Source organism: Leptonychotes weddellii, chromosome 5 (genome assembly GCF_054177405.1).
Source record: "Leptonychotes weddellii isolate Sample4059 chromosome 5, ASM5417740v2, whole genome shotgun sequence".
NCBI lineage: Eukaryota > Metazoa > Chordata > Mammalia > Carnivora > Phocidae > Leptonychotes > Leptonychotes weddellii.
This window is the reverse complement of record NC_138373.1, coordinates 153,655,588-153,681,291: the sequence shown is the minus strand read 5'-3', so window position 1 is coordinate 153,681,291 and position 25,704 is coordinate 153,655,588. Positions and strand designations below refer to the sequence as shown.

Genomic DNA, 25,704 nt, shown 5'->3' with positions numbered 1-25,704 from the left:
TTTTTTTTAAGATTTTATTTATTTATTTGAGACAGAATGAGATAGAGAGAGAGAGCGAGCATGAGAGGGGGGAGGGTCAGAGGGAGAAGCAGACTCCCTGCTGAGCAAGGAGCCCGATGCGGGACTCGATCCTGGGACTCCAGGATCATGACCTGAGCCGAAGGCAGTCGCTTAACCAACTGAGCCGCCCAGGCGCCCAAAAATAAATAAAAATCTTAAAAAAAAAAAAAAGCGGTGAATCTCTAATCCCTGTGTTCCTCTTCTATACTGCCATCCATGAGGTCTATAGGGCTCCATGGTGGGTCCTTTGCAGGGCTCGGGGGACATGGAGTACTGACACAAACACACGTGAAGCCCCTGCTACTGTTGTTCTTACCATGAGTAATAGGAAACAAACTAGACAAAATGCTTTGTCTCTTACTCAGGAGTTTCATCCATGAAACAGTAACACACTATTACTAAACAATACTGAACAGTAACAGTTTATTAGTTTGTAAATATTGTACAATCTCAGAGGCTGTACAGTTCTTGACCACATGTGAAGTGGAGATTAGTACTGTTGAGAAAAATAGAGCAGAAAAAGGAAGACAAGGAGTATGGGGGAGACCTGATATTTTTTAAAGATAATGGAGGGGTTTTTTTGATAATTTATTTTTATTATTTTTAAGTATACTCTACCCCCAAGGTGGGGCTTGAACTCACAATCCCAAATTCAAGAGTGGCATGCTCAACCAGCTGAGCCAGCCAGGCTCCCCAAGACTTGCTGTTTTAGATAGGATTGTTAAGAATTCTTAAGGCCCCTCTAAGAATTTTTTTAATTAAAAAATAAAAATTAGGGGCGCCTGGGTGGCTCAGTCGGTTAAACATCTGCCTTCAGCTCAGGTCATGATCTCAGGACCCTGGGATTGAGCCCCATGTCAGGCTCAGCTGAGAGAGTCTTCTTCTCCCTCTGCCCCTCCCCCTGCTCATGCTCATGCTCTCTCTCTCTAAAATAGTAAAATCTTAAAAATAAAAAAAAATTAGGGGCACCTGGGTGGCTCAGTCGTTAAGCGTCTGCCTTCGGCTCAGGTCATGATCCCAGGGTCCTGGGATGGAGCCCCGCATCGGGCTCCCTGCTGGGCGGGAGGCCTGCTTCTCCCTCTCCCACTCCCCCTGCTTGTGTTCCCTCTCTCGCTGTGTCTCTCTTTGTCAAATAATAAATAAATAAATAAATAAAATTTTTAAAATAAAAATTAATAAACATTTAAAATTTTTTTAAATAAAAAATAAAATTAATAGATAAAATTTTTAAAATAAAATTTTTTTTCTAAAAAAAGAAAGGACCCCCTGATAAGGTGGCGCTGGAGCAGAAACGTGGACAAAGTGAGAAAACAAGCCAAGTGACTATTTGGGAGAAGAGATTTTCAGCTACAGGGTACCATAGGGACAAGGCAGGAAGTAGGAGGATACTTGGAATATCTGAAGAACAGCCTAGTGGCCGTGTGACCAGAAGAGTTTAAGAGGGAGAAGAGCGGAAGAAGATGAGGTTGGGGAGATTGTCAGGCATCAGAACGCATAGAGCCACAAAGTCCATGTAAGGCATTTGCAATGTACTCTGAATGGGGTGGGAACTGTCGGTGGGGTTTGATCAGGTTCTGTTTTATTTATTTATTTTTTGTTCTGTTTTAAAAAGGATGACTCTGGGTGGCTCCGTAGTTAAGCGTCTGCCTTGGGCTCAGGTCATGATCTCAGGGTCCTGTGATCGAGCCGCGCATGAAGCTCCACATCGGAGCCTGCTTCTCCTTCTCCCACTCCCCCTGCTTGTGTTCCCGCTCTCGCTGTGTCTCTTTCTTTAAAAAAAAAAAAAAAAAAAAAAGCCTGGGGCCAGAGCTGGAACTCCCCTCAAAAAAGGAGGTAGGGGTTCCTTTAAGAGGGCTCCACCCCGTCCCGCGAAGCCCCGCCCAGATTATGGTCACGTGGCCCTCGCTCGCTCACTTAAGGGCGGGCCTCTGCGCGGTTTGAAAGATCTGCGCGCGCTGCAGGAGTGGCGGTTCTGCCAGTGGCTGGGATGTCGGTGTTGCGGCCGCTGGACAAGCAGCCTGGCCTGAACACGGCCACCATCTTGGTAGGCGTCAGCTGCTCCGCTTTCCCCGCTCGCCTTCCTTCCTTGGCTGCGCCTCCGCTGCCCGCTCCTCTGCGCTCTCTCAGGTTCTGGAGCGCGCTTTTCAGGCCGGGGTGTGGTGGGCGGGAGAGCCACACTCTGAGCCAATCGAAGTAGCCTCCCTCTGAGGCTGAAGGACGCCCCCACCAATAGGTGCGCGGCGGGCTCTTTCCCCGCTTGTGATTGGTGGGGCTGCTGGGCGGGGAGACTGGGCTGGGTCCCGGGAGGCTGAGTTCAGCGCGGTGCCGGTAATGTGCTTCCCGGGGTCGCTGGTCCGGCCGCCCGAGGGAGTGTACCGGGAGGTTAGAAGTGCTGTGCGGACAGGACCGGAGCGGCTGCAGGCTGGGCCCTCAACCCGTGCCTGGCGGAGCCCTCTCTCGGTAAAGGGCGCCCTGCGCGCGCGAGCGGGAATCCTGGGAGTCGCGCGCTGTTCGGTCTGTGGCCTGATCCCCAGGCCCTCCGGCGGGACTGCTGTGCCCAGACATCAGTAGGCCGCCTTCTCTCCCTGGGCAGCTGGTGGGCACGGAAGATGCTCTTCTGCAGCAGCTGGCCGACTCGATGCTCAAGGAGGACTGCGCCTCGGAGCTGAAGGTGTAAGTAGCCGAGGCTGGGAGTGTCCGATCGCTCTGCGGTGGCCTGAACTGTGGGCTGCCCAGGAGGGCGAGCGGAAGAGCTGCCAGAGAGGCGGGCGCAGGTGGGGCCAGGCCCGCGAGGCGTGATCCGTCCCCAGATAAGGGATCCTCCATCACTGTCTGTCACACACTTCTGTTTTCCTGCAGCACTTGTCACCACAGGAAATGTCCTTGTTCACCTGTTTACTTGTTTCCGGTCTGCCACCCCCATGGACCCCCAGGTCAGCCCCTTGAGGTCAGGGACTTTGACTTTTTTCACTACTGAATCCCCGGTGGTTTGAGCAGTGCTTGGCACAGAGGAGTGTTCAGATACCCCCCAGATACTTTTTAGTCAAGAAAAGTTGACTAAAGAAGTAGTATTCTGTTTTTCTTTTTCTACCTGATGGAGAGTAGAAACAGCTGCTGGTGGGAATCAGGTGACTGGATATATGTGGGTGTCATTCTCCCTGATAGATAAGCTCCAGAGGCTCATGTTGAAGGAGAAGGATCCCAGTCTACAGGGTGTTCCTCCATGGGAATCAGAAATACCCCTCACTACGAGAATAAACCCCATTACAGCATTTGAAAGACTCTGATGAGGGAACAAGTTCAGACGGGAGTGATGAGGGTGACTTACCCAAGGTCACATAGCTGATAATTGGCAGACCTGAGATTTGAGCCTACTTCCATCACCCTCCAAAGGGGTTCAGCCTTAACCCCTAATCTTCACAGTCTAACACCCCTCTTCTGAGCCTGATCTCCCTCCCAGCATGCAGTGTAGCTGGCTAGCCCCATGCCACCTTATTATCCCGAACTCCCTCTTGTCAAGGTGGTTCCCAAACGGAGCTCCTTTCTGGCAGAAGGAGTCAGTCTAGATAGGACCAGCTCTGCCCTGTCCCTATGCTCACCTGAGGAGTCTAGCCCACAAGAGCCTCCGGGGAATAGGCGAGGAGCCCTTGACAGCCTCATACCCCATGGAGGGCAGCATGTGAAAGTTCACTGTGATGTGGGTATGTATATCTTTATCCTGCAATTTCTCATTTTTCAGCCACCTGGCAAGGTCCCTCCCCCTGCCCTCCAATGTGAATCGGCCCCGAATTGACCTGATCGTGTTCGTGGTCAACCTTCACAGCAAGTACAGGTGAGAGCCAGAGATTAGGGGCTGTCAGGGCTCAGCTAGACCTGGCTTAGGGGTGCACGGGGATGGTGACCTCACTTGTGATGGAAGGAGAGGACACAGGGAGAGGCTGCCTGGGGTTAGCACAGAGGGTGAGGATGGGGCAAGCGCATGATAGTTTTTTTTAAAGATTTTATTTATTTATTTGACAGAGAGGGACACAGTGAAAGAAGGAACACAAGCAGGGGGAGTGGGAGAGGGACAAGCAGGCTTCCAGCTGAGCAGGGAGCCCGATGCGGGGCTCGATCCCAGGACCCTGGGATCATGACCTGAGCCAAAGGCAGACACTTAACGACTGAGCCACCCAGGCGCCCCGCAAGTGCATGATATTTTAAAGACACTGATAAAGGGGCACCTGGGTGGCTCAGTCGGTTAAAGCGTCAGACTTGATTTCGGCTCAGGTCATGATCTCAGGGTCCTGGGATTGAGCTCCACGTCAAGCTCCACACTCAGCACGGAATCTGCTTGAGATTCTCTCCCCTTCTCCCTCTGTTCCTCCCCGCTGTGTGCTTGCTGTCTCTCTCAAATAAATAAATTTAAAAAAATAAAAGATAAAGACACTAATTAACTCCAGCAGTGGCATCAGTCAATTATCTAAAGCTTTCTGCAGCCTTCTCTGTATCCCTGATGGCAGGCCCAGACCCCTGTCCCCAAGGTGTTCCCAACCCACTGGGAGAGGAAGCTAGAGTCCTGAACAGACGAGTACAGTATCTGGCATACTATAAAAGAAGAATACGTTGGGCTATGAGAGCCCCAACAAGACCTCTGACTCTCAGGACTTGGGGCAGGGTAGACTTTCTGCTGGAGGTGACCAGGTCGAGCTAGCCTGGTAAAAATGGGAGTCAGAAGAAGGTTCCAGATGAAGAAGGTTAACGTAACAGGCAGGAGGAGCGTAATGTGTGTGCAGGACGGTGAAGGCCAGTCCAGGCTCAGGAGCCCAGTGCAGTGTGGGGCTTTAGCCAGGGGAGAATGAGTGGTGGTGATGTTGGGGGCCCGGCCTGGCCTCCCTATGGTGCTGGCTGCCCTGGGGGACAGGACTGCAGCCAACCTGGGGAGTACGGAGGAAGGTCTGCTCTCTCCCTCTTGGGGGATGGCTGACTGAGGTTAGGCAGGGTGCAGCATCCAGCACAGAAACCAAGGCAGACACCCAGTCATGTGGGGGTTAAGGGAAGGCTGGTGGAAACACCTAGAACCAGGGACATAGAGCTACCAGACACACCCAGCAGCAGGATCAAATCCAAACCTGCTGCCCAGCCAGCTGGAACAGGTGGGCAGTGACTGGAGCCCATGGTGGGGCAGAGAAAGGCCTGAGATCTGCCATGATTGCCAGAGGTCCTAACTCAGCAGATCTGTTGCTCTTTGGATGAGACCTCTCTGTTCAAAAGGGACGCTGACTGGTCTCTGGGGAGATTCTGCTCTACAGTCATACTTAGGGGCAGAGAGCCGTCCTTACCGTTTGTCTCAGGCCTTGCTCGTTCAGCTGAAACCTTGGCTTGGTTCACCTGACCAAGTTGGCGTTTTGGCCAGGAGACAACAGATTTCATCACTCCTTGGACACCAGTGAATGAAACCCTTGACCCAGAAGGTCAAAGTGCCCTTTTCCTAGAGGAAAAGACTGTTTTCATATACTTGATATGACTGTAAATACTGTCACCTTATTGGAAAGCAATTTTGTGATATCTAGGTACTTTTTTTTTTTTTTTTTTAGAGAGAGAGAGAGCGCGTGCGTGCACATGCACAAGTCGGGGTGGGCAGAGGCAGAAGGAGAGGGAGAATCTCAAGCCCCAACACGGGGCTCTATTTCAGGACCCTGAGATCATGACCTGAGCCGAAACCAAGAGTCAAGAGTCAGACGCTCAACTCACTGAGCCACCCAGGTGCCCCTACCTAGGTACATTTTAGAAAGACATACATTGTGACCCAGCCATTCTGCATCTAGCATCTTTCCTACAGAAACATTTGCCCACATGTGTGAGAATACAAGGAAAAGAATGTTCATGCGGCATTCTTTGTAATGGTGAAAAATTGGAGACCGTGTAAGTGTCCATCACTTAGAAAATAGATCGTGATACCAGGTGATCATTCCAAAGAATGTAACAGGTCGAACCCAACCAAACCCAACTACATGCTTATACATATCACTGCCTGTATTTGCATATGAGAAATTCATATGCATATACAAATGGCATTATACCCCAAACGGTGGGCAGCAGTAACCTCCAGGATATTGAGACGGAAGGTTGATGCTGGAGAGGGAGACTTACTTTTTACTGAATGCATCCATATTTACTGTTGGATTGTTCTACTGGCTTGAGTCACTTTGTAATTAAAAGTCCTTGAACAAAATGAAAAGAGCAAAAATACTCCCCTAGTGGTGTTTCCTCTTTTTTTTTTTTTTAAATGTTTTATTTATTTATTCATGAGAGTCAGAGAGAGAGAGAGAGAGAGAGAGGCAGAGGGAGAAGCAGGCTTCCCGCCTAGCAGGGAACCCGATGCGGGACTCGATCCCAGAACCCTGGGATCATGACCTGAGCCGAAGGCAGACGCTTAACCCTCTGAGCCACCCAGGCGCCCCGTGGTGTTTCCTCTTACATCTCCTTCCCCGGCCTCTCTGGGATGAGGGAGGCCTTCTGCCTTCTCGGTGGTAAGGTCTGTCCTCTGGTTTGTCCTCTCGCACCAGCCTCCGGAACGTGGAGGAGTCGCTGCACCACGTGGACGCTACCTTCTTCCTGGGGAAGGTGGGCTTCCTCATCACGGGCGGTAAGTGCATCCCTGCTTGGCCCCCGCTGCGGGTGCTGTGTGCCTGGCACTGTGTAGACGCCTCACTGAGGCCGCCCCGGGGGGACGGAAAGAACGTGAGCTTCAGGGTCTGACCTGTTGTCCATCTCTCCGAAAGCAGATCTGAGCAGATCATTCTGCTGAGATAGTTGCGGAGAGTTACCCGGTGACTCCCTGTGGCTTTCAGAGTAAAATCCCAACTCCTGTGAAGACACGATTTCGGCCTTCCACCTTCCTGTCTGGGCTTGTCTCCTGTCACCCTCCCGTTCTTTGGTTCGGCTTATAGTTCTCTGAACAAGTCCTGCCGTTCCGGAGACTTTGTCGTATTTAACAGCAGAAATAACAGTAGCTCGCCTTTCCTGAGCACTCACTGTATACCAGCCATTGTTCCAAAAGTGCTTCATTTCTGTATCACTTCATCTTCACTACACACAACCCTTTGAGGCACATACTGTTAGGTTGTGTAACTGAGGAAACTACCCGTGTGGTTAAGTAACCTGCCCGAGGCCCACCGCTAAAAGTGGTGGAGCCAATATTCCTACCTCTGGAGTCCAGGCCCTTAATGATCATATCCTACAGCTTCTCTTGAATGCTCTTCTCTTTGCCTAGCTAACCCCTATTTCCCGTCTCGTGGCGGACACCTCCCTGACCAGCCCTGCAGTCCGGGCCCCGAGGAGTCCATCCCATAGACTCCCCACCCTTCCTCCTACACGGGTGGTGTGTCTGAGCTCTCTGCCCCCACCCAGCTGAACCGTGAACTCCTGGAGGGGGGAGGGCCTGGCAGAGATTATTCTCAATAAGCACTGATGAATAAGGAATGCCAGGTCATTCCTATAGATTAATTAATTGAATCTCTATAGTACTGGGGGCCGTTCCCATCCTCATCCCATCCTCAACATGAGATGAGGAAACTCGTGTTTTTATATAGCACTCTCTCCGGGGCCTTCCAGCTTTATGTTCTAATTTTTTTTTTTTTTAAAGATTTTATTTATTTATTTGAGAGAGAGAGAATGAGAGAGAGAGAACACATGAGAGGGGATAGGGTCAGAGGGAGAAGCAGAGCCCCTGCCGAGCAGAGAGCCCGATGCGGGACTCGATCCAGGGACTCCAGGATCATGACCTGAGCTGAAGGCAGTCGCTTAACGACTGAGCCACCCAGGCGCCCTATGTTCTAATTTGATGAAAAGCAGGTTGAACAGGATGGTCACCCCACTGACCAGTAAGCAACTGAGACGGGTAGTGAATGAGTTTTCCCAGTGTTTCCTGGCTCCCAGCTGCGAAGGCAGACATTCCAGCCTGTGGCCCTCACGGTTTCTCCGCAGCTGGGCGGGAGGGCCACTGCAGCATTCACTGGAACACCGTCGTGAGGCTGGCCCGCACCTACCGGAGCCCTCTGCTCTTCTGTGACCTGGAGGTGAGGACACGGATCGCGTGGGCACAGGGAAAGGGCCGTCAGCATGCCGTGGGTGGGTCGAGAACGCTTCTCGGAGGGTCGTCGCGTGCCCGAGCAAGGGGGTCCTGATGTGAAGACACAAGATCGTGATTTGAACCCTGGCTTGTCTGCTCACGGGCTGTACCTTGGGTGCAGCAGTCACCCTAAGCGTCGGGGTGCACAGATGTAAAGCAGGGCGATGATACGCGTTCGGCCCGAGCACCTCTTAGATGCCAGGTGCTAGAGCTTGTGCCTTGCTTTTTCTTTTGCTTTGTTTTCTCTCATAACTAAGTCTTGTGTGTGTATGGGTGGGTCCTCGTTAATATCGCACTCTCCTGCTGGGCTGGAAGTGCTGTGACACCAGGCATCTTGTCTGTTTCATTAACCAGGGCCGCTCATGTCCCCCAGCCGTCAGAATGCCCACTTGTCCCCCTTATGCCCCTGGACTGCAGGCCTGGTCCAGTCCCAGCCTGGGGCACGGCATCCGGCAGGCAGCAGGGATGGCGGGGGAGTGGGTGGGTAGAGGGTTGGAGGGATGTGTATGGTGTCGGTTCTGCCCCAACTCGCTTCTGTTGGCGTTTCTCAGTGGTGATCCTAATTATGAGCACAGCAGAGCAGATTTCTATTTTGCTGATACATTTTGCTCTTCAGCTTCTCTTTCTGCAGTATGAATCCTGACTTTTTGCCAAAAGTGCCCAGCAGCTGCTTCCTCTGGGTGGTCTTCAGAGGGCTCCCAGGGCCTGGGCCGCCCCACACACGTACCAGACCTGCTCAGTTAGTTTTGGGGTCTATTTATTGGGTTTGAGGTTCATTTCTGCTCTGTTCTGGGTCTTGCATCTGTTCCCAAAGGCCAAGTGATGTCATGCAGAGAGAGCTGAGTCAGCACCCTGTCCGTTATCACCACCCAGACCTGGGGTTCTTAGTCATGGGTCTGTGGACACCTCTGGACTGAGGCTAGAATTCAGAGGATCTGTGAACTTGTACAAGAGGAAAATACTTCTTTCTTTCCCACTAAACTCTATGTGAAATTTAGCATTATGAATAAAGGCAAGAGATGTAGGTAGTACTAGCAGGGGCTAGGGCTGTTTTACCAGCAGAAATGGCAGATGTTTCCATCTCATAAGGGGATAGGCAGCTCTCCTTATTCAGTGCATCAATAAAGATGCACACCCTACTCTGTCATGAACTCGTTTTTCGTATTTGATGACTATTTTAGTCAGCACTCTGATGTCAGATAGGACACTGAGGCCTGGGGCACGCCCGAATTGCCTTCCCGTCCAGGCTTTTCTCACCACGTACCCCAGAAACCCAAGACCTGCTTGCTCAGTCACGCAGCTAGTAAGTTAGCGGCAGAGCCCGCGGGTTTGCAAACGGCTGTCCCCTGCCCTTCCTAGTCTGCTGACTGTGTAGCTTTGAACAAGTCGCTTCCCCTACATGCAGCCTTCATCTCCTTATCTCCAAAGGGGAATCCTAATCTTTGCTCCACAGCTCAGGTACCTCAAACCTTCGGTGGTTCCTGCTGCGGTGCCCCCTACTTGGCCCTGTGTGGTGCAGTCCTCCTTGTGGCCGGTAGGTGGCAGGCCACACCAGGTCCTGGGGTCTTGGGAGCCTGAGCGCCCAGGAAAAGGCCTGTGGCCCCCTGTCTGTTTGCAGGCAGCAGCTGGCCTGCCCTCAGACGAAGCACCCGGCGTTTGGACAGTCATCACTCCTCGTCCCTGTGCTGTCCTTTGCAGGGCACACTCCACATACCTGAGTTTGAGCCTCGCTGTATTTTAAAGCCTTGCGGGGCAGGAATTTTCAGCCCCCTTTTACACATGAAGAAACACATTCGAGAAGCTGGGGGATTGGCGCAGTGACTGTATTTCCGAGCGCTGCTGATAGGGCCCTGTGCCGTTCCCTGAGCACACAAATGAGCCAGGCATTGCGCCTGCCCCCTCGGAATCGGGTGAGCTAGACCAGCAGGTGCGGCGTGCCACAGCAGAAGGACTTGCGGAGACCTAGAAGCCTGGTGGTGGGATGAAGTCATTCCTGCAGGTGAGGGGAGCAGCCTGATGTGCTCAGACTTGGGTTTGGGGCCACATCTCCGGATTGGAGGAGGCCTGGCCAGGGATGAGGCTTGGGGGTCGAGGCTGCTGCAGGAGGCCAGCCGGGGAGCCTAGGTGCGAGCAGCAACAGCCAGCTCGGAGGTATATTTCGGGGGGCAAAGCCACAGAACTCAGAGGGAGAGGATTTCGGCAACAAAGACTTCTTAGGTCCAGTGTGCCAAGCACTGTTTAGGCACTAGGGACGCAGCATAGAACAAAAGAGTGGAAGAAGAAGAAGAAAAAAATCCCAGCTCTGTTGTCGTGGAGGAACAAAGTAAAGAAGCCAAGGGTGCGACGTGTTAGAAAGTGAGGATGTTGTGGGTCAGGTGGTAAAGCGGTTACAGTTTAGCGGGCTTGATGGGAGTGACTGTTAATGAGACCTTGGAAGACCTGAAGATGGGAGGAGGGCAGGCCCTGGAAGGAGCACATGAGGCCGAAGGAACAGCAAGCGCCAAGGCCTGTCGTGTGGGGCCTGCCTGGTGTGTCCAGGGTCCCCCAGAGAGGCCTCGGGCCCGAGCGCAGCAAACACAGGGCAGAGTAGTGGTGGATGCACCAGTCACCGCGTCGCCAGAGCAGGGGGGCCTTGTGGGCCTCAGTGAGGGCGGTGGCTTTTGGCTGAGTAAACCGGGAGCCACAGGGAGGGTGCGGGGGCAGGGAGGGATGTGGCCTGACCTGGGCTTTATTTATTTTTCTTTTCTATTTATGTGATGCGGGTCTAAATGGATCCCTCCAGCTGTTGGGAGGAGAGTATGTAGAAGGGAAGCGGGGGCAGAAATGGGGAAATGGGGGGGGGGCTGTTTCTGGAAGAGTTAGAAGTGGCCTGGGCTCCATGGTGTTCAGAGAAGAGGGAGGCAGGACCGTCTGCAGTACTGGGGCTTTTCCAAGGTGGAGCCCACCGACTGTGCAGGTGGCCTGGGTGTGAGACATGGGAGAAGGGAGACTCAGGGTGGCCCTGGAGTTTTCAGCTGAGCCACTGTTAGGATGGAGCTGCCTTTGGCTGAGATGGGGCGACTGCAGGGGGATGGGTTGGGAGGACCCTCAGGGACTCCACTGGGGACATGCTAATAAGATCAGGGTGTCTCGGGTGGGGAGCCGCATATGTGCGTCTGATGTTCAGAGGGAGGGTCTGGAGATGTAATTTGGGCATCGTAGGCAGTGAGATGGTTTTAGATCACGGAACTGGATGAGGTCTCCAGGGAGTGTGTGGGGAGAAGCCCTGCAAAGGCCAAGGCTGTGGGCGGGGGCAGCACTTAGAACTTAGATGTGTGACAGGAGGGAGCAGCCTGTGAGGTGGGAGGAGGTGGGGGGATGTGGCCTCCCTGGGGCGGGGGGGGGCAGGTGGGAAGCATTCTGGAGAGGGGGAGTGCTGTGGCAGACCAGGGTCTGCTGAGAGGAGACTCGCTGAGAATGACAGCCACCTCTGGATTTGGAATAGTTAAGGTGACTGGTCGGATGGTGAGGCCCACTTCCTCAGTTAGAGGGGGAGCAAGGGGAGCACGAGACGCTCCTAAGGCAGCCGTTGGCAGGGAAGGGCAACCGAGCATCGTTTGTCCTTCACCAGGCACCGACGTGGCGCCAGGCCCCGGGGTCAGAGTTGCTCGCCCTACCTGACCCCACCCCACGGCGCCTCTGGGTCCCTGCCTTCGAAAGCCCTGATAAAGGAACTCTGTTGATGGCACCTCCCTGTCCCCATGAGGGCCACTCTGGGTCCACTCCTCTTTTCCACGCCTGGGAGTGTCTTCCTCGCTCCCAGGTAAGGAGCCTTTGGAGCTTCTGCCTCCTGGACGTCGGTTGGAACTAGCTCTGGTTCAGATCCCAGCTGGGCGGCCACTAGACACTTCGCCTGCTTCACCAGCCCTGCTTGCTAAGCTTTGTTTCCTCTGGAGGAGGGGCCGTCGCCTGTGGTGTCCCTGGAGGGCGTCTGAAGGCTCTGTAAGCCGGAGCAGTTGGAAGCTGCTGGGTGAGGAGTGCTGCGGACAGGGGCCTGGCCGTGATGGGCAGTGGTGTCCGAATCCGGCCCCCCTTTGGCAGCCTGTGCAGCTGCTCTGGCCCGGATTCACCTCACCCCTGTCCTCCGCTCTCCCTCTGCAGGTGGAAGGCTTTCGAGCCACGGTGGCCCAGCGCCTGGTGCGCATGCTGCAGATCTGCGCGGGCCACGTGCCTGGTGTCTCAGCCCTGAACCTGCTGTCCCTGCTGAGGAGCTCTGAGAACCCCGCCCTGGAGGACGTGTGAGAGCCGCCGGCCCCCCGAGCTGGCCCTCCCCACGGCCCGGTGCCTGGCGCGGGGGACTTCCGCTGTTGCCTGCGTGCGGTCGGTTCCCCGCACGGCCCAGACTCGGAGCCCTGCTGGTGGGAATGCAGCCCCCTCCCCGCCATGCTCTTCATCCACCTGCCGGGCTCCCTCTCCACCTCAGGCTTCGCTTGAACAAAGCGTCCGTGGCTCAAAAATAAGTTTGAAAACCCCTGGTCTCCTCCACCACCTTGACTGTGCAGATGAGGACACTGACTCCGGACAGTTAGGGTCGGGCAGGGGAGCTTGGACTCTGCGACCCAATCTGACCCCACATCCTAGCCTTGCCATCCTTACAGAGCCTGCTGTGGCCTCATAGAGCCTCAGTTTCCCAGGTGTGTAATGGAGATCGTTCTAGTGTCCTTGCTGCATTGCAAGGACTGAATGAAATGACAAGCCCGCAGCTGTATTTCTCCCTCCACTTGTATTCCGTGTATCCCATGATCCTTTGCAGTAAGACCTTGCCCGGTACCAGCTAAGCGCTCAGTGAACGGTCACTCATGTGAAATCCCACGGAGCTAGGTTCAAAAGCTGGTGCAAACCCAGGAATTACACTGTTTATGAATTGATATGTTTGTGGGAATTATGTGAGAGGCTGTCTGGAGGGCTGGCTCCCGGCTTGGCGGCCAGGGCTTGCGCCGTGACTGTGGCTCCCCGTCTCCTCTGGGTCTAATGAGGATTTGCAGAAGTGCCAGGGTTGGAGTCCAGGAATCCGGTCAGCCAGCTGGGCACATGGGGGCTGGTGGACGGGACCTCAGGAGGAGAGCCGGGCCTGGGCTCCCTTGGACCATGACGCTGCCCCCCACCCCGCTAGTGCCGGGCCCTGCCCCGCGGGGCCTCCACTTCGACTTTGCCATCACAGCCGGAGCCCATGCTCCCCATGAGGTGGGGCCACTTGAAACTCATGAGGGCGGGGCCTGCCTTTCTCCTTTCCGGGGGCTCCTGCCCGAGCCTGGCCCAGCGCCGCACCCCTAGTGCTCAGTAAGTTCCGGCAGCCAGACACCTGGCTGGTTGGAGGCCGCCCCACGGGGCCCACCGAGCACCTCAGCTGCGAAGATTCCAGTTGAGGTCCCCCGTGTCCGCGACGCAGCAGGGCACTGCACGCTTTAGTCTCCTCACCAGCCGCTCCTGTGCCACCCCCACCCCCACCCCTGTCCCGGTGGACCTGCGAGGTTGATACTGTTTCCCTACTTCCTCTCGAGGAGCCAGGACTGCAGCGGCCAGAGGTGGGTCCACGTCACACAGCTAATGGGGGGCCGCCTCCAGACCCCCCTCTGCTCTTCCCTCCAGTCGTTTGCTTAGGTGCCTAATGGTTGGACAAATGTTCTCGCGCTTCTGCTGGGCAGGCCCTGACTGAGAAAGCAGCCGTCAGGAAGGGCAGTCTCAAGGAGCCGCTCCCATGTGCTGGGGTCCGCGCCTCAGGACAGGGGCAGGCCTGGGGGAGGAGAGGGCGAGGAGCAGGGTGGGAGCACTGCCCGAGCCAGGGAGAATATGACTGCAGACGTGGGGCTCCTCGGCGCTGGGGAAGGGAGCCCAGCTCCCGTGGTGAGGTTGCCGCGTCCAGGGTTGAAGGAAGAGGCCGAGGTGAGAAGTAGAAGTGTGTGTTGGTCTCTGAGGGGATGGGCAAGATCGGCAGAGGCCCGGTGCCCCCTAGGAACCAGCCTTGTCTCAGCTCCTCAGTAGCCTGGGCCAGAGAGGGTGGGGCTTTGCAGGGCAGTGTGGAGAGGGGGTGCAAGTAGGGTAGGTCTCTGGGAGCTGATGGAGCAGGTATCCAAGCAGAAGAGCAAGGCAGCCTGGACACAGCCTGCCTGCCTCCGCTGGGCACGGCACTTTGTTGGAGACCCGGGGTCTCCCCATACCCCCTGGCCTCCCCCCAGCCGGCACGGGGCACACTTCTCTCTCTCTCTCTCTGGTCCCTGTGCCATGTTTTCTTTGCCACCTGGTGCCATTTAACAAGAGAAGTGGCATCACACTCCAGCCGAGGATCTGAGAGCCTTCCAAGTGCCGGGGGGACTCGGTGCTGTCGCGGCTGCCAACTCCAGCGAGCTTGGCAGGGGCCCAGGAACCGAGAGGCCGCGTCTGCCTCACAGCACAGCTGAGCAGCGCTGAACAGCAGTCAGCAGCTCTCCCAGGCCTGTGCCCCCGGTCTGGAGGCCAGGGACGCTGGGAGGCAGTTCCATCAAGGGAAGTAACGGAAGACCAGTCTTTATGCCCCAGTGGTGCCTGGAATGGGTGCTCGGTGCTGTGGTGGGGTGGAGGGAGCTGGGAGAGGCTGTGCTTGGCTTCTTACGGATCTCATGACCTTAGGCAGGTCACTTTATCCTCCACGAGCCTCAGTTTCCTTGTCTGTAGGATGAGATCAGGCTAATGAATGCCTTTCTCCCCAGCTGGTCTCAGGACTGAGAAGGAGAAGCCATTATTTTATTTTATTTATTTATTTTTAAAGATTTTATTTATTCGACAGAGCATAAGCAGGGGGAGAGGCAGAGGGAGAAGCAGAGCCCCCGCTGCGCAGGGAGCCCGACTCGGGGCTCGATCCCAGGACCCCGAGATCATGACCTGAGCTGAAGGCAGACGCTTAACCAACTGAGCCACTCAGGAGCCCCAAGAAGCCATTATTTTAAACATAAAGCTTTAAGCAAATGTCAGAACTCTCAGGCTGGCCTTGGTCACAAGATGGTCACATTGGAGGCAGTGACAGAGAGTGGGCTGTCAGTCTGAATGGGTGGGCGGCCTGAGGCTCCTGCAGGAGATGCTTTTCTATTGGACCTGGGAGCTGCCGGGTCCATGCTGTCTGAGTACACGGAGGAAAGAGAGGGGTTTGGGCCCCGCCATGCGGATGAGGTATCCGGGGCTCTCAGAGGGGCAAGGCTTGTTCAGGTCACAGGTTCCTTTGTTCCTTGGGCGCACCCCAGGGAGCTCACGTTCTTCGTAGGAGATGGCCTGGGCCTGTGTGTCCTGGCCCCAATCTAATGCTATTTCCCACCCTGGCCAAGGAAGCAGAGCCTTCCCAGGGAGGAGGGGGCTCAGCAGCATGGTAGCTGTGTCTCCTTCACCCCTCAGTGAACGAGGCAGGGGCAGCCTCAGGCTGGGGCTCCGACAGGACGACCTGGTCACAGAGGGGAAGTGATGCAGTGGGAAAGGACCCAGCCTTTGAGTCTCACTGACTTGGGGTCTGTGGCCAACCTGCAGTGTGACCTGGGGCAGCTCACTTCCTGTCTTCCTGTCCCCACAGCCTCTTGAGGTTCTCGTAAGTCTCAGAGAAACCAAAGAGTCTGACACTGTGCGTGCCCGTGTATGCCCTGCCCGGACAGGGCTGGCTGCTTGTGCCCAGGGGGGTGGTGGGCAGGGTGGAGTGCTGGGGAGTTCTTGAGATAAAGGCCTGCCCCAGCTTGCCCCTCCCCTCACACAGCTGGTGCTGGGCCAGGCCTACTGGATGGGACTCCGGCAGAAAGGGGCCCTCTCCACAGGGCACCTGCTGGCTTACCCTCCTTCCCTCCGTCTCCCCTGGGGCCATAAGGGTACAGCAGACAATCAGTGTGGAAAGACTTCTCATAGACACCTGGAGACTTAAGGGGTGGAGGGCTGGAGAGTGGGGACAATGTGGTGGGTTGTCAGGACCTGCCCACATCTGAGTCCCACCTGAGTGTGGCCTCTGGACTGAGGGCTGCTGAGGACCAACTCTGGGAGGGAGAGAGGGTGGGGAGTCCCAATGCCCTGACCTGGATAGGAGGCCAGGAGGCAGCCTTCCTTGGGGCCACCCTCTTACATCAGGAGGAAAGCCAAAGGCATCTGGGGGCCCCTGGGAGCTAACACTGGGTGGATGCCTGGTCTGGCTGCATAATGGCCCTGCAAGGCCAGGGGGCTCCCCGCACCTGGTCATCCTGTGTTTGGCTGCAGGCTTGCTTTTTTTTTTTTTAAAAGATTTTATTTATTTATTTGAGAGAGAGAATGAGAGACAGAGAGCACGAGAGGGAAGAGGGTCAGAGGGAGAAGCAGGCTCCCCGCCGAGCAGGGAGCCTGATGCGGGACTCGGTCCCGGGACTCCAGGATCATGACCCGAGCCGAAGGCAGTCGCTTAACCAACTGAGCCACCCAGGCGCCCGGCTGCAGGCTTTCTAGGGCTGCACCTGACCTCCCCCTCCACCTGCTGACCAGGAGGGTACTCCACCGATGTGTGTGTGGTGGGAGAGCTCAGGGCTGCCTGGCTCGTCCCTGATCCTCCTGAGCCTGCTTTCCTCTTTGTAAAGTGGGAATCCCGATCCCATTTCCCCCACAGGGTTGAGGCAAGGGGTGTGGGCTCATGCAGGGGACAGGGCTGGGCAGGAGGTCAGTCGGTACTGGGCACTGCCATTTTCCTGGTTACTGTGCCCAGACCCTGGGCCTCATCTGCTCCTCCCCAGACATCCTGGGGGGTCACTCTCGCCTCCATCCCTCTGTTCCGAAATCTCACCAGGCCTGCCCTGACTCCCGGGCCCTCCCTGACACCCTTCCCTCCTGAATTTTTCTCCCCAGCACTGCTCAGCCCCTCACCTATACGGTTTCCCCATTTGGATTTTGTCTCTGTGGCTCCCTGCCCTCTTCCCAGAACCTAGAACAGTGCCTGGTGCAGAGTAAGTCTCAGTAAGTATTTGCTGAATGAAGGGAGGTGTCTGCTCACGGAGTCGGCCTGTGCCTCATTCGTACAGGGCCAAAAGCCTGCAGGGAGCCCCAGAGCCCACGGCCCTTGTCCCCCCAGCCCCTGGGGAGGCTCCCCGCTCTCCCTCCTCCCCACCCCAGCCTCACAGCCTTCCACCTTCCACCTGCAGGCTTAGCCCCAGGGGAGGCAGGGACTCTACTCCCTGTGGCTGAGATGCTAAGGGCCTGGGCTCTCCATTCTGACCTCACAGAGGGCCTGTGTCCCCCCATCCCAGGACCATGCTGAGAACTGCTGGGCTGCCCTGGGCCACAGCCCTGAGGTGTGCTGGATTGTGTGCACGTGCGCGCATGCACGCATTGTGCGTGTGAGTGTACGTGCGTGTGTATGTGCGTGGGGGGCGCGGGGAGGGCTTGAGGCTGGGCAGCCTGGGCCTGTGAAAACCTGGACAAGGATTTTAGAACTGCGTCATGGAAGGCATGCCTGCCTCCTTGCAGAGCTTGGAGTCAAGGAGAAAGGGGCTGGGGGCTCTCCAGCCTCACAAGGACTTTGTATGGATCCTCTGCCTCTCCTGCCCCTCAGCCTCCCAGTGTCCCCACATTCTTCCCACTGTCCCCAGGGAGAGGGTCTTTCTAGCAGTGTCCTGTGTGTCAGCGCTACATACAGGAGAAAGGCAAAGGGACTCCCTACTCTGGGGCCCCTGACCATTCCTGTGACAAAATACAAAAGACCAAGGAGGGAGCCCGCCCGGCTGAGGAGGGCAGGGAAGCCCATGGAACAGCTCACACTGTGCAGCCCCTTTTATGAATCATAAAACCTGCTTTTCTGCAGGCACTTAACTGAGAATTTAAAGGCACAAAACAGGGGACGCCTGGGTGGCTCAGTCGTTAAGCGTCTGCCTTCCGCTGGGGTCACGATCCCAAGGTCCTGGGATGGAGCCCCGCGTCGGGCTCCCTGCTCACCGGGAGGCCTGCTTCTCCCTCTCCCACTCCCCCTGCTTGTGTTCCCTCTCTCGCTGTCTCTGTCTCTCTCTGTCAAATAAATAAATAAAATCTTTAAAGAAAAAAAATTTTAAAAAGAAAGAAAGAAAGAAACAATAAAGGCACAAAACGGGATGGAATGAAAAAGTCCAAAGGGAGAACAGGCTCCCTCTGGGGATAGCAGGGAAATGCCCCTTCTTACTCACAGACTTCTGTATTTGGGGGTTTTTTCACAAGAATGTGTTCAGGTATTACTCACAGATTACAAGTAAAAATAATTTTTACGTAAGGAGTGCGCCGTGGGTCTCCGAGCACTTTCACATCTAAACCTGGGGGGCTGGGCCCCTCTGTCCCCCGGGGACTGCCCCCGAGTAACACCGAGCTTGTCCAAGTGGCAGAGTTTCCTCCTTTCCCCCACCCCGTCCCCAAGGCATGAAGGGTGCAGGCCATGCTTCACAGCGGGCCGGGTACAGACCCTGTCCAGCCCCCCTGACACGCTGGGTCATCCCTCTGCCCCTCAGAGCCCCTGCTTCGCCATCTGGAAACCAACCGGACGTCATAATACTGCCTGTGTCAGAGCCATTGGGAGGGTATTTTGAGGGGAATTTGAGGGACAAAGATCATGGGAGACTCCCTTTTCCCTGACAGACCCCAACTTAATTATCTTTGTAAAACAATTCATCGGTGAGCGAAAACGTGAGAACACTGACAGACATTCCGTTAGATGGGTTTCTCAGCAACAAAGTCCCTTTTCTACTCAGGACCTTTGAGGCGATGATATCAGAATATTTAAAATAAAAAGTATCAGGCGCCTGGTTGGCTCAGTCGGTGGAGTGTGAGACTCACAACTCTTGGTTGTGAGTTCAAGCCCCATATTGGGTGCAGAGATTACTTTAAAAAATTAAAATCATGGGGCGCCTGGGTGGCTCAGTCGGTTAAGCGTCTGCCTTCGGCTCAGGTCATGATCTCAGGGTCCTGGGATCAAGTCCCACGTGGGCTCCCTGCTCAGCTGGAAGCCTGCTTCTCCCTCTGCCTGCTTGTTCTCTCTCTCTCTCTCTGACAAATATTTTTTTAAAAAAGTGATGGAGAAAACATGAATAAAGAAACTAATAATCTTGACTTCAGAGATGTGAACCAAAATAAGGAATACACTGAGGATTTAACTTAACATTTATCCCGCTGGTCTGTCGGGGAAATTTCTCTTAACTGTGAAGTCGCGATTCAAGGCCTTCCCTCTGCGAGTGAGAAGGTCTGTCCCAGCTCAGGCACCTGCACACGCCTCTCGCCGTTGCCTGCTTTGTCCTGGGCACGTGCGTGCCCCGTTCGGCACCTAGGAGGCCCCGGGTAAACAGTCACACTCCCCCTCTGACTTGTGCCCCCGAAGGCCTGTGTAAGTGACCCCAGATGGGCCCCACTGGCCCACCTTCTCCCAGGGACAGGTTCCTCGCTCCAGGTTCCCACAAGACTCAGTCTGCTCTGCCCAATGGAATGAGGGTTAAATGAGGTGCCCGGTCCCATGTAAGGGCTCTGAGGTCCTCAGGGTGACGGGTAGTAACAGCACCACTAGTGAGGGGGTGGGGATTCTGCCCCCGCTGCTCTGCAGGCTCCTGGCCCCCCCACCCCCTCACCACACACCCACACTCACACCCCCACCCACCACCCCAGACCCACTTCTCCTTTGCAGCTGCCCTGACGCCTACACCTTCCTGCCAGGGAGCTGTTGGCCCGTGGGCAGGGGCCGGAGAGGCAGTGGGCCAGGGCTCCTCAAGGCCGGCTGACGCAGGGGTCTGTGTGAGTCCTCAGAGTCCCCTGAGCCAGAAACCTGGGGCCCAGCCTTGCTCCCCTCACCCCACAGCACCACTTTTTCCTCCTAAACAACTTCTAGATGGTTCCCTGCCCTGGACCATGGTGTCCTGTCTCCAACTCCACAGCAGCCAGAGTGAGGGTCGCTTCTGAAGCACAGCTCAGAGAGTCTCTCCCTGCACTCGTAGCTCCTGGGGCTCCCCACTGCCCAGAAGCCTGACGCTTGAGGCCCAGCACGTCTGCAGCCTCAGGCTCCCCGCCTTCCCAGCATCCCCCCGAGGCCGTAGCCATGCCTGTCCCCAGAGTAAGCTTCCCCTCTTACCTCTCTTTGCCTTTGCCCTTGCCAGTCTCTCTGCCTGGAAGATTTCTGTCCCCCTTGCAGCTGCTAAAGATCCACTCCTGTGCCCAAGCCTCTGCCCTGTGCCCTGGACAGTAGCTTCTACCTCTGTGCCCCCCAGCCCTGAGCGCTTGGGGATCTGGTACGGCCCACCATGCCCGTGCTGAGGCTCTCTGCTGGGGCAGCAGGTGTCAAGGAAGGCAGAAGGGGCTTGTGTGTGTGTCTGAGACTCAATCTGAGAGACACGGGTGATGGACAGGTGGGGGAACCCAAACACGGGAGAGACAGACAGAGGGGACCTCACTGAGACGCAGAGGCAAGCAGACCAGGACATACACAGCCCTGGGGAAAGGGAGTTGGGATGGACAGGCCGCCCACTGGGCCTTGGTCTGTCTGTCTGTTCATCTGTTGATCTGAGTCTCCCTCCTGCGTAGGATCTGGAGACCGAGCCATCTGTCCTTGGACCCTCGGCTACCCTCCCGGGCTGTGCCCTCTACTCCAGCCAGAGGTTGCTCGCCATCACGCAGATCCGACTATGGCACTGTCTGCTCAAAGCCCTGCAGGGTTCCCTGGTGCCCTGAGCCAGAGTCCAAGCTCCTTAACCATCAGCTGAGGACCCAGCTCAGCCCTCTGACCCAGCACTCTCTGGGCTCCTCCTCTGTCATGCTCCCCTAGACCTCGCTCCATCTGGCAAACGCCTTCTCATCATCACCTCCTTGACAAAGCCTTCCTGCCCCCCCGCGTGGCTGCTGTGAGGCATCATTTTTCCCTAGGACAGGCGGGCTCTCAGGAAGCATTGGATGAACTGAACCAGCTCGGCCTGGGAAGGGCAGGAAGGATCCCCAGAGGAGGATGCAGGTGAGGTGAGCAGGACATGGCTGGTGGGGATTGTCAGGGGCTGTGGGCTGGCCCTTGGGGAGCAGGACAGAGGAGAGCACCGAGAGGGCTGTGTCCTGACTACAGGGGCCCATCTATTGCCCAAGAGCAGGCCCAGGTCTGCACCCCAGCACTGTCTCAGCACCCCCAGCACAGGGCCCGCCCAGCCGGCGTCTGGGGGTGATGGTTGAGTGGTTGAATGGAGGAACCACAGGTAGAAAGAGAAGGTGTGGGCTGCAGGGCCTTGGGGCCCTAGCTGAGCGTGGTCCCACCCCAGCAGGCAGGAGGGTGGGGCGGGGCCCAGTGGGTGGTGGCCCCTCCCGGTTTCCTCCTCTGGCCGCTGAAGCCAGGCTCAGTCCCCGCTGGGTGTGAGGCAGCATGGGCAGCAAGAGGAGAGGTGCCAGGAGCCGGCAGGGCAGGGACGGCCCGGCCCCCACGCAGTGTGTCCAGGCCGAGTGCTTTGACCCTCTGGTCCGAAACTGCGTGGCCTGCAAGCTCTTCCGGACGCCAGAACCCCGACCGGGTAAGAGTCCACCCACTCCGCCAGCTGGTCAGCGGGGGCAGCCCCGGGGAGGAGGAGGAGGGGGGTCCCGCTGCCTCTGCCACACCCTGGAGCCAAGGGCATGGCTCCCACCTGCCCCAGGATGGGGAGGGGGCGCGGAGGCCGGTTTGATGGGGGGCTGTAAGCCGGGGCCTGGAGGGGGGCCGGCCGGCGGTCCCCACGTGGCCCTCACCGCTCCCTCTCCTCCCCTTCCCCTGTCCACCCCGCCCGGCCCTCCCCCCCCTCCCTGGCCCAGCCTCGCCTCCCTCCGACCTTTCCCCTCCCCGGCCGTCCCTGCTCTCCGCCCCCTGCCCTCCCTCTCCGGCCCCTCCGCCAGCAGCTGGGGCCAGCAGCCTGGCGCCGGGGACGGCGCTGCAGCCGCAGGAGTCGGTGGGTCCCGGGGCCGCCGCCGAGGCCGAAGCCGCGCTGCCGCTGCCCGCGCTGCTCTTCGGCGCCCCCGCGCTGCTGGGCCTGGCGCTGGCCCTGGTCCTGGTGGGCCTGCTGAGCTGGAGGTGGCGGCGGCGGCCGCGCGCGGCGGCTCCCCCGGGGGCCCTGGCCCCGCACCCGCACGGTAAGCTCCGCGGGGCGGGGGCCGTGGGAGGGACACCGGCCCCCCTGGGCGCGGGGAGGCCGGCGGGGGGTGGGGGAGCGCGGGCTCTAGGGCGGGCTCTGAGGACCTCGGGCCGGGCCGGTCCCCGGGAGGGACACAACTCTAGCGTCCCAGAGCTGTCCGAGCAAGAGACCCAAGGCTCCCACGCTTCTCCCTTCCCCCCGCATTTCCCATATCGCCAGCCCCCTCTGCATTTCCTGTCCCAAGGCCCCTTCCCATGCCACCCCTACCCACCCCTGCAGGGGGGTTTCAGTCCAGGGCTGTCCCTCCAGTGAGGCTTCCAGAACAGGGGTGGGGAAAGGCTGTAAGGGGATCCTGACCTTGCATTCCCCACCTCCGCCCACCAGAGGCCCTGGACAATGTCATCATCCTCCCCCCGGGACCCCTTGATGCCACCACTCCCGTCTGGCCTCCAACAAGAGAAGACCCAGCCAACACCCCACCTGCCCACAGCGTCCCCGTGCCAGCCACAGAGCTGGGCTCCACCGAGCTGGTGACCACCAAGACAGCCGGCCCTGAGCAACAGTAGCCACGGAGGGGGCAGGAGGTGGCCCCTGTGCTCCCTGTGGGCTGTCAGCCAGGGGCTTGGAGGTTGGATTCGGCTCTTCACCCCAGTGCCCACCTGCCCCTTTTCTGGGAACCACGCTGCTCCCCAGCTAACCCCGCAGAACCACAGACTGCAGACCACAGGTCTCAGACGGCATGCATGGCGTCCTATGGCATGTTAGCCTTTGGCTTAAAACCAGACGATCTTTGGCAGCCCTCGAAGGTTGTGGCTGAGCTCCTGTGCTCCTGCGTAGGAGGTTTTTCTTTAAGTGCCAGGAAGCCACCATCAACCAGAATGAATCTAGGAAAAGGATCAAGTGGGAAGATGCTTAATTTATAGCTGGGTGTTGTATTTCTTTAATACTTGCTCTCAGAGCTGTCCTGCTTTTAACTGATGCAAATGGCAGCAATGAGTAACCAACTGACTGGTTTGCTTCAGGATTTAATACAGGATGATTTTGATTTTAACAAAGAGCCTGGATTGTGCTAATTCTCAGGTATCTGTACCCTAGGGTCAACCCTGAGCTTGGCCCAATCTCCTAGGACCTACGATGCCATTTTCACCCTGGTAGCAGCTTCCAGAGCCCCACACTTGCACTTGGGAGGAAGTCTACAGCCCCTGTGGGGCTGGACTGCATGCTCGCGCTGAAGGCACACTGCCAAGCATCTCTCTCAGAGGCCACCTGGAGTCCCAGCTGCCTCCGAGGCTCACTCAGCTGTACATAGGGAAAGGCCCAGGACCTTCAAGGGGCTCCTTTGTTCAGAGGCTAGAGCAGACCTGTGGCCTTGAACCGGCTGGGCCTGATGTCCCTTGAGCTCCCTCTCTCTATGGCCTGCCCTCCTGAAGCACTAGGCCCCAAATGCTGTGGTCACTTAGCCATTCTGTGCAAGCCCCTGGGGTCACCCATCATCCCAGTAGGACCGCTCCTCTGACAGCAGGGCCCCTTGCTCTGGGGCTTGGGACCAAGACCATCTCCTCGAGTTGTGGACCATGCCATACTGGGTCAGGCGCTGCCTCTCCCCTGGCGCTCCTACACAGAGTTAGAACCTCGTGACCCGGACTCTGTCCTGGACAGTACTTGGAACTTGTCACATGTTAGCACCTCCGAAGGAACATAGACTAGGAGTCAGAAGATGGAGTTTGGGTACCATCTTGTCCCACTGTAGGGCCTTGGCCATGTTCTGTTCCATGCATTAGATGCCTTTCTGCCTACTTCTCCCTGACCTGCCCAGCAGAGCTGCCTGGCAGACGCCCACCCTCCTGCCCACCCTCTTCTCAGCCCAGGAGACGGTCTGGAGCCCCCAGGACCCTGACACCCACATTTAAGTCTTCCTAGCCACTCCCTCCCTGAATTCATCCCGAGTGCCTTCCCTGCCAGCTGCCAGGTGGCTGGGGCAAGGTCAGGTGGCTGGCAGTTGGCGGGAGGGTGGGAAGCAGGCCCAGAATGGGCCCAGACCTCCATTCCACTTCATCTCGGGTTTGGGGCGTCTGTGCTGTTCCTGGCCACCTCCGCCTCCCACTCACCTTTTCCACCACAGCCGGGGGCTGAGCCCTGGGGGTAAAATGAGTGGGTAAAACCCCTCTGGGGTCCAGACATGCAAACCTCTGGCACCACTGTGTCCCAGCCAAACCCCAGCTTCCCCTCTGGTCTCGGTTTCCATTTCTGAAAAATGGGGGGTTGGATGCAAAGTGCTCCTCCGGACCTGTGGCCCTCGGAGGAGAAGGACTTGAAAGAACCTTAAAGGATCTTTGTCCGTACCCCTCCATTTTACAGATAAGGAAACTGAGACCCAGAGAGGGAGAAGACTTGGCATCCTTGCCATCCAGCTAATAACAGAAGGGAGTTTCCTTAGGGAAGAACCAGGAGCAGAGGCAGGGGGAGATGTGGGCAAGGAGGGGGTCAGTCTCCCCTAACCCCCCGGGAAAGGACCCCACCACTCAGGGGCCTCCAGTCTCTGGCTCTGATCCCAGGAAGTGCTTTCTAAGAAGCCTTCATGAAGTTACTGCATTTGATCTTAATGACAGCACCTGGAGGAGGAGCGTGGGTATTTGTTTGCTTTTTTTTTTTTTTAAGGTTTTATTTATTCATTGGAGAGAGAGACAGGAGGAGTCGGGGGAGAGGAGCAGAGGGAGAGGGAGAAGCAGACTCCCCACTGAGCAGGGAACCCCACACGGGACTCGGGGCTCGGACTCGATCCCAGGACCCCGAGATCCTGACCTGAGCCCAAGTCAGATGCCCAAGTCAGACTGAGCCACCCAGGCAGCCCTTGTTTGCTTTTTAAAAAAGTTTTTTTTATTAGAAAAAAAATTGAGACACGTATTTTGTAGACACTTTGGAAAGTTCAGGGCAGTAACCCAGGGTGGAGTCTATGGAGAAATGACCCATAATCCTGGGTGGGTTCTCCTGAGTAATTGTAATCATTCTACACACATAAATTCATATCTTCGCTGTTGTATTTGGTGAGTTTTCTCTTGTCTTTCAACACTTCGCCAACAAGGTTTTCAACACTTGTGAAGTTTTCCACTTGAGCATTTGGTTGTTTTTAGCTTTTACTATTGTAGCCGAGGCAGGAGCACCTCCTTTTTTTTTTTTTTTTAAGATTTTATTTATTTATTTGACAGAGAGAGACACAGAGAGAGAGGGAACACAAGCAGGGGGAGTGGGAGAGGGAGAAGCAGGCTTCCTGCAGAGCAGGGAGCCCAATGTGGGGCTCGATCCCAGGACCCTGAGATCATGACCTGAGCCGAAGGCAGACACCTAACGACTGAGCCACCCACGCGCCCCAGGAGCACCTCCTTGACATAAATCTTTGCCTGAGTTTTTTTATGGCCCCTGTTGGTTGAATTGATTTCCTGAAAATCT

At 56.6% G+C, this 25,704-nt stretch overlaps 2 protein-coding genes across 11 annotated transcripts; both read left to right on the top strand.

The window, feature by feature from the left end:
* The first annotated feature begins 1,485 nt into the window (after nt 1-1,485).
* Nucleotides 1,486-20,880, top strand: CENPM (centromere protein M). 8 transcript variants are annotated; one of them, XM_081822573.1, is made up of 6 exons: nt 1,486-1,573; nt 2,654-2,733; nt 3,800-3,892; nt 6,609-6,688; nt 8,029-8,120; nt 12,314-13,080. In XM_081822573.1, exons 2-6 carry the CDS (start codon nt 2,699-2,701, stop codon nt 12,452-12,454), a joined length of 441 nt encoding a protein of 146 aa, XP_081678699.1. In that variant the 5' UTR covers nt 1,486-1,573; nt 2,654-2,698; the 3' UTR covers nt 12,455-13,080. The 8 variants fall into 8 exon arrangements, with proteins under 8 accessions (XP_081678699.1, XP_081678697.1, XP_081678700.1 ...); XM_081822571.1 differs by lacking the exon at nt 1,486-1,573 and adding an exon at nt 1,964-2,104; XM_081822569.1 differs by lacking the exon at nt 1,486-1,573 and adding an exon at nt 2,350-2,520.
* Nucleotides 20,881-21,494: 614 nt separating this feature from the next.
* Nucleotides 21,495-24,926, top strand: TNFRSF13C (TNF receptor superfamily member 13C). 3 transcript variants are annotated; one of them, XM_081822567.1, is made up of 3 exons: nt 21,495-21,666; nt 22,025-22,255; nt 22,642-24,926. In XM_081822567.1, the coding sequence occupies exons 1-3, from the start codon at nt 21,522-21,524 to the stop codon at nt 22,821-22,823; spliced, it is 558 nt and encodes a 185-aa protein (XP_081678693.1). In that variant the 5' UTR covers nt 21,495-21,521; the 3' UTR covers nt 22,824-24,926. The 3 variants fall into 3 exon arrangements, with proteins under 3 accessions (XP_081678693.1, XP_081678692.1, XP_081678691.1); XM_081822566.1 differs by having other exon boundaries at nt 21,522-21,666; nt 22,022-22,255; XM_081822565.1 differs by having other exon boundaries at nt 21,522-21,666; nt 21,941-22,255.
* The last annotated feature ends 778 nt before the right edge of the window (nt 24,927-25,704 follow it).